This window comes from Salmo salar, unplaced genomic scaffold (assembly GCF_905237065.1).
Source record: "Salmo salar unplaced genomic scaffold, Ssal_v3.1, whole genome shotgun sequence".
Classification (NCBI taxonomy): Eukaryota; Metazoa; Chordata; class Actinopteri; order Salmoniformes; family Salmonidae; genus Salmo; species Salmo salar.
In genome coordinates this window covers 151,562-159,222 of record NW_025548164.1, presented here as the reverse complement: position 1 = coordinate 159,222, position 7,661 = coordinate 151,562, and the positions used below count along the sequence as shown (strand labels likewise).

The following is a 7,661-nucleotide window of genomic DNA, read 5'->3' as shown; positions in this document are numbered from 1 at the left end:
TTCTATCTCCAGACCATCAGACTGATAAACAGCTTCTATCTCCAGACCATCAGACTGGTAAACAGCTTCTATCTCCAGACCATCAGACTGTTAAACAGCTTCTATCTCCAGACCATCAGACTGTTAAACAGCTTCTATCTCCAGGCCATCAGACTGGTAAACAGCTTCTATCTCCAGACCATCAGACTGATAAACAGCTTCTATCTCCAGACCATCAGACTGGTAAACAGCTTCTATCTCCAGACCATCAGACTGGTAAACAGCTTCTATCTCCAGGCCATCAGACTGATAAACAGCTTCTATCTCCAGGCCATCAGACTGGTAAACAGCTTCTATCTCCAGGCCATCAGACTGATAAACAGCTTCTATCTCCAGGCCATCAGACTGGTAAACAGCTTCTATCTCCAGGCCATCAGACTGATAAACAGCTTCTATCTCCAGACCATCAGACTGGTAAACAGCTTCTATCTCCAGACCATCAGACTGTTAAACAGCTTCTATCTCCAGGCCATCAGACTGGTAAACAGCTTCTATCTCCAGGCCATCAGACTGGTAAACAGCTTCTATCTCCAGACCATCAGACTGTTAAACAGCTTCTATCTCCAGACCATCAGACTGGTAAACAGCTTCTATCTCCAGACCATCAGACTGGTAAACAGCTTCTATCTCCAGACCATCAGACTGATAAACAGCTTCTATCTCCAGGCCATCAGACTGGTAAACAGCTTCTATCTCCAGGCCATCAGACTGATAAACAGCTTCTATCTCCAGGCCATCAGACTGTTAAACAGCTTCTATCTCCAGACCATCAGACTGATAAACAGCTTCTATCTCCAGGCCATCAGACTGATAAACAGCCATCACCAGCACATTAGAGCCTGCTGCCATATATACATAGACTAGGAATCACTGGCCATTTTAATGTTTACAAATTATACATTATTCATCAAATGTATATACTGTATCTTAGTCTGTCACTGTGACATTGAGCATCAAAATATTTATACATTTATTTTAGAGATGTGTTCATTGTTAGATATTACTGTACTGTTAGAGCTAGACACCAACATCTGCTAAACACCTGTATGTGACAAATAAAAATTAGATTTGAGTTCACTGTAACGTTTCCCCATTTAACAAAACATTTATTTATGTCCACAGTCATATCAACTAGCAAATAAAACATCCAAACACTGTAATGAACCTCCAAACACAGCAGATCAAATGTAAATATTAGAAGTAGTTATATTTTATTATTGGTCACATCGGTGGTATAATACAGACAGCTGGAGCCAGGGGGTCAGAGGTCAGGGCTCTGCCCTGCTGGGTCAGGAGAGGAGGGGCTTAGTGGTACTTCCTCCAGCGGTCGTGCTCTGAGAGGAGAAGAAGAGAGGGAGAGAGAGAGAGAGAGAGGAGAAGGAGAGAGGGAGAATGGAGAAGTGGGGACAGAGAGCGAGAGGGGACAGAGGTTAACGTCAGATCGTCCTTCCCAGTGTCTGTACTCACTGAGGTGGTCGTACTCCCACAGTGTCTGTACTCCCACAGGGTTAGGGTTAGTACTCACTGAGGTGGTCGTACTCCCACAGTGCAGTGTCTGTACTCCCACAGTGTCTGTACTCCCACAGGGTTAGGGTTAGTACTCACTGAGGTGGTCGTACTCCCCCAGTGTCTGTACTTACTGAGGTGGTCGTATTCCCCCAGTGTCTGTACTCCCACAGTGTCTGTACTCCCACAGTGTCTGTACTTACTGAGGTGGTCGTACTCCCCCAGTGTCTGTACTTACTGAGATGGTCGTACTCCCCCAGTGTCTGTACTTACTGAGATGGTCGTACTCCCCCCAGTGTCTGTACTTACTGAGATGGTCGTACTCCCCCAGTGTCTGTACTTACTGAGATGGTCGTACTCCCACAGTGTCTGTACTCCCACAGTGTCTGTACTCACTGAGGTGGTCGTACTCCCCAGTGTCTGTACTTACTGAGATGGTCGTACTCCCACAGTGTCTGTACTTACTGAGATGGTCGTACTCCCACAGTATCTGTACTTACTGAGATGGTCGTACTCCCACAGTATCTGTACTCCCACAGTGTCTGTACTCCCACAGTGTCTGTACTTACTGAGGTGGTCGTACTCCCCCAGTGTCTGTACTCCCCCAGTGTCTGTACTCCCCCAGTGTCTGTACTCCCCCAGTGTCTGTACTCCCCCCAGTGTCTGTACTCCCCCCAGTGTCTGTACTCACTGAGGTGGTCGTACTCCCCCAGGGTTAGGGTTAGTACTCACTGAGGTGGTCGTACTCCCCCAGTGTTAGTACTCACTGAGGTGGTCGTACTCCCACCAGGGTTAGGGTTAGTACTCACTGAGGTGGTCGTACTCCCACCAGGGTTAGGGTTAGTACTCACTGAGGTGGTCGTACTCCCACCAGGGTTAGGGTTAGTACTCACTGAGGTGGTCGTACTCCCCCAGGGTTAGGGTTAGTACTCACTGAGGTGGTCGTACTCCCCCAGGGTTAGGGTTAGTACTCACTGAGGTGGTCGTACTCCCACAGGGTTAGGGCTAGTACTCACTGAGGTGGTCGTACTCCCCCCAGGGTTAGGGTTAGTACTCACTGAGGTGGTCGTACTCCCACAGGGTTAGGGTTAGTACTCCCCCAGGGTTAGGGTTAGTACTCACGGAGGTGGTCGTACTCCCCCAGGGTTAGTACTCACTGAGGTGGTCGTACTCCCCCAGGGTTAGTACTCACTGAGGTGGTCGTACTCCCCCAGGGTTAGTACTCACTGAGGTGGTCGTACTCCCCCAGGGTTAGTACTCACTGAGGTGGTCGTACTCCCCCAGGGTTAGTACTCACTGAGGTGGTCGTACTCCCCCAGGGTTAGTACTCACTGAGGTGGTCGTACTCCCACCAGGGTTAGTACTCACTGAGGTGGTCGTACTCCCACCAGGGTTAGTACTCACTGAGGTGGTCGTACTCCCACCAGGGTTAGTACTCACTGAGGTGGTCGTACTCCCCCCAGGGTTAGTACTCACTGAGGTGGTCGTACTCCCCCAGGGTTAGTACTCACTGAGGTGGTCGTACTCCCCCCAGGGTTAGTACTCACTGAGGTGGTCGTACTCCCCCAGGGTTAGTACTCACTGAGGTGGTCGTACTCCCACCAGGGTTAGTACTCACTGAGGTGGTCGTACTCCCCCAGGGTTAGTACTCACTGAGGTGGTCGTACTCCCAGAGGTAACTGAGGGCCACGTATCCAACCAGCAGCATGGCCACGCCTCCGATACCTCCCTTCTTCACGTTGATGTACTTGTTGTAATATCTGTCATGGCCTGGGGGGGAGACAGCATGTTACTCTGTGTGTGTGTGTGTGTGTGTGTGTGTGTGAGTGTGTGTGAGTGTGTGTGTGTGTGTGATAACTGTCCCAGAAGTCTAACCATTGCGGATGCTGGCGAGGAGTCCGTTAGGAGTGTGTGTGTGTGTGTGTGTGTGTGATAACTGTCCCAGAAGTCTAACCATTGCGGATGCTGGCGAGGGAGTCCGTTAGGAGTGTGTGTGTGTGTGTGTGTGTGTGTGTGTGATAACTGTCCCAGAAGTCTAACCATTGCGGATGCTGGCGAGGAGTCCGTTAGGAGTGTGTGTGTGTGTGTGTGTGTGTGTGTGTGTGTGTGTGTGTGTGTGTGTGTGTGTGTGTGTGTGTGTGATAACTGTCCCAGAAGTCTAACCATTGCGGATGCTGGCGAGGAGTCCGTTAGGAGTGTGTGTGTGTGTGTGTGTGTGTGATAACTGTCCCAGAAGTCTAACCATTGCGGATGCTGGCGAGGAGTCCGTTAGGAGTGTGTGTGTGTGGGGGGGTAACTGTCCCAGAAGTCTAACCATTGCGGATGCTGGCGAGGAGTCCGTTAGGAGTGTGTGTGTGTGTGATAACTGTCCCAGAAGTCTAACCATTGCGGATGCTGGCGAGGAGTCCGTTAGGAGTGTGTGTGTGTGTGATAACTGTCCCAGAAGTCTAACCATTGCGGATGCTGGCGAGGAGTCCGTTAGGAGTGTGTGTGTGTGTGATAACTGTCCCAGAAGTCTAACCATTGCGGATGCTGGCGAGGAGTCCGTTAGGAGTGTGTGTGTGTGTGTGTGTGTGTGTGTGTGATAACTGTCCCAGAAGTCTAACCATTGCGGATGCTGGCGAGGAGTCCGTTAGGAGTGAAGTCCCTCTTGCCCATCCAGGAGCCCAGTTCACACAGCTTCACCTCCATCAGCCGCTTCTCACCCACAGGGACTAAGGACACAGGTATACACACAATAAATACACACACACCTGGTATACACACAATAAATACACACCTGCCATCTCTCTTACCCACGGGAACTAAGGACACAGGTATACACACAATAAATACACACCTGGTACACACACACACCTGGTATACACACAATAAATACACACCTGGTACACACACACCTGGTATACACACAATAAATACACACCTGGTACACACACACCTGGTATACACACAATAAATACACACCTGGTACACACACACCTGGTATACACACAATAAATACACACCTGGTACACACACACCTGGTATACACACAATAAATACACACCTGGTACACACACACCTGGTATACACACAATAAATACACACCTGGTACACACACACCTGGTATACACACCTGGTACACACACACCTGGTATACACACAATAAATACACACCTGGTACACACACACCTGGTATACACACAATAAATACACACCTGCCATCTCTCTTACCCACAGGGACTAAGGACACAGGTATACACACAATAAATACACACCTGGTACACACACACCTGGTATACACACAATAAATACACACCTGGTACACACACACCTGGTATACACACAATAAATACACACCTGGTACACACACACCTGGTATACACACAATAAATACACACCTGCCATCTCTCTTACCCACGGGAACTAAGGACACAGGTATACACACAATAAATACACACCTGCCGTCCCTCTCTTTCACACACACACACACACACACACACACACACAAACCTGCCGTCCCTCTCACACACACACAAACCTGCCGTCCCTCTCACACAATAAACACACCACCGAAGATAGTAACCATATAACTTCGTAACAATGAATGCTATGTCTTGTTAGCATTTCACTAGAGAGACCTGAGCCAGTTGTGTACAATTCTCATAATTCACAAAGATGCAATAAGTTAACTGACAAACTGTGTTCTCTAGATAAGCTAACTAAAAGGTTTAATAGGTAGCTAGTTCAAAGTCCCGGGAGTTATGTTGAGTCTGGGTCGTTGAGACAGTTAGCCTGTCATTAGCCGGCAAGCTACAAAACGTTGCTAACTCCGACTGCATTGCAAGAGGCTAGTCCTGCAGGCTAACTAGCTTAGCTAACTAACATGGCTACATACCTAGCCACCTAGCATATCGAAATATATGATAGTTAGCTAGTTCAAAGTCACGGGAGTTATGTTGAGACAAGGCTGTTTGTCATAACCAGTTAGCCTGTCATTAGCCGACAAGCTACAAAACGTTTCTAACTCCGACTGCATTGCAAGAGGCTAGTCCTGCAGGCTAACTAGCTTAGCTTAGCTAACTTTTATTTTAACAGTAACATATAAAACATAACAGCCAGAGGTTATTCCCAAAGAAATGAGAAAACAAAAAATAGAAAACCTATTCCACATTATATCAAATCAAATACAGACATATAGCTAACTATCTTACCTGGCTAAATACCTAGCCACCTAGCATATCGTCTGGACGCAAAACGCTGTAAAATTAGTTGAATATTTTTACAACCCTTTAGAGAAACTGTCAGGGAATATATATATATTTCTATTTGTTTTTTTTCGCTTATTCTCCTCCTTGTAATATACCCAAGCTGTTTTTAAAGTTGTATTTTGTCCGTTTTAATGACCATGACAGTAAAGTCCTTGACTTGACTCGTAACCATGGATTTACCGCGGCCTTCAAAAACACAACATAGAAACATTATTAACTAACTGGCTTTTTTTTTTAAAAATGTAATAAAATACAATGTTTCGTATGTAAATGCTGAAGTGAAAATATGTCAGTTTGATTAATTAAAAAATAAATTAAAACCTGTAAACGTTTATTTATTTTTTTTACAGACAACCGACGTACCTATTCTGTCCGCCATCTTGTCCGGTGGAGACCGCAGTGGATGTCGGGATTAAAAATGGAAGGAGAGGATTGTGGGAGGACTGTGATTTTGAGTCTAGATGGGATACAGCTTTTATCAACAAACAAAAAAAAAAATCACTTTTCGTAGTAAGTTTAGGAGAACGTACGTAGCAGGTTAGGAGAAAAAGGTTATGATAATTAGGTTAAGGTTAGGAAAATGGTTAAGTTTAACTAAAATACACCAAAAAAAATATAATATACTTAGATGTCAATTTGACAAAAGCTGTATCCCATCTAGACATATTACCGCTTTCCATGTTGTCCGTAGCTTGTGAGGTGTGGAAACATAAAAGTATATATAATATTTTTTGGGGGGGGCATTTTAGCTAACCCTAACCATTTTCCTAACCTTAACTTAATTATCACAACCTGATACGTTTTTTCTCCTAACCTGCTGCGTACGGTAAGATACGGACAACGAACACAATTGCATTTTATCAATGGCAATTTGAATGCACAGAGATACCGTGACGAGATCCTGGGGCCCCGTTGTCGTGCCGTTCTTCCTCCTCCATCACCTCATGTTTCAGCACGATAATGTCAACAAGGATCTGTACACAATTCCTGGAAGCTGAAAACAGTCCCAGTTCTTCCATGGCCTGCGTACTCACCAGACATGTCACTCATTGAGCATGTTTGGGATGCTCTGGATAGACGTGTACGACAGCGTGTTTCCAGTTCTCGCCAATATCCAGCAACTTCGCACAGCCATTGAAGAGGAAGTCGGACAACATTCCACAGGCCACAATCAGCAGCCTGATCAACTCTATGTGAAGGAGACGTGTCGCGCTGCATGAGGCAAATGGTGGTCACACCAGATACTGACTGGTTCTGATCCACAACCCTAACTTTTAACGGTATCTGTGACCAACAGATGCATATCTGTATTCCCAGTCATGTCTAATCCATAGATTAGGGCCTAATTTATTTATTTAAATGACTGATTTCCTTCTATGAACTGTAACTCAGTAAAATCTTTGAAATTGTAGCATGTTGCATTTAATATTTTTGTTCAGTATTTATACGGGGTCAGTTCCAATACCATATTTACAATCGGTATTTATATTGTACTTGGTGGGCTACTGGTATTGAGATAAATAAAGTAGTATTTATATTGTTCTGTTATTGAGATGAATAAAGTAGTATTTATATTGTTCTGTTATTGAGATGAATAAAGTAGTATTAATATTGTACTGGCATTGAGATGAATAAAGTAGTATTTATATTGTACTTGGTGGGCTACTGGTATTGAGATAAATAAAGTAGTATTTATATTGTACTGGTATTGAGATGAATAAAGTAGTATTTATATTGTACTGGCATTGAGATGAATAAAGTAGTATTTATATTGTACTGGCATTGAGATGAATAAAGTAGTATTTATATTGTACTGGTATTGAGATAAATAAAGTAGTATTTATATTGTACTGGCATTGAGATGAA

The 7,661-nt window shown here is 45.0% G+C and overlaps 1 protein-coding gene across 2 annotated transcripts; it reads right to left on the bottom strand.

Moving 5' to 3' along the window:
- Positions 1-1,119: 1,119 nt before the first annotated feature.
- On the bottom strand, positions 1,120-6,308 carry LOC123732727 (ATP synthase subunit f, mitochondrial). Of its 2 annotated transcripts, none has more exons than XM_045711986.1 (4): positions 6,159-6,308; positions 4,152-4,259; positions 3,164-3,315; positions 1,120-1,373 (listed from the first exon to the last, which is right to left on the bottom strand). In XM_045711986.1, the coding sequence occupies exons 1-3, from the start codon at positions 6,172-6,174 to the stop codon at positions 3,188-3,190; spliced, it is 252 nt and encodes an 83-aa protein (XP_045567942.1). In that variant the 5' UTR covers positions 6,175-6,308; the 3' UTR covers positions 1,120-1,373; positions 3,164-3,187. The 2 variants fall into 2 exon arrangements, with proteins under 2 accessions (XP_045567942.1, XP_045567941.1); XM_045711985.1 differs by having other exon boundaries at positions 3,199-3,315; positions 6,159-6,307.
- Positions 6,309-7,661: the final 1,353 nt, after the last annotated feature.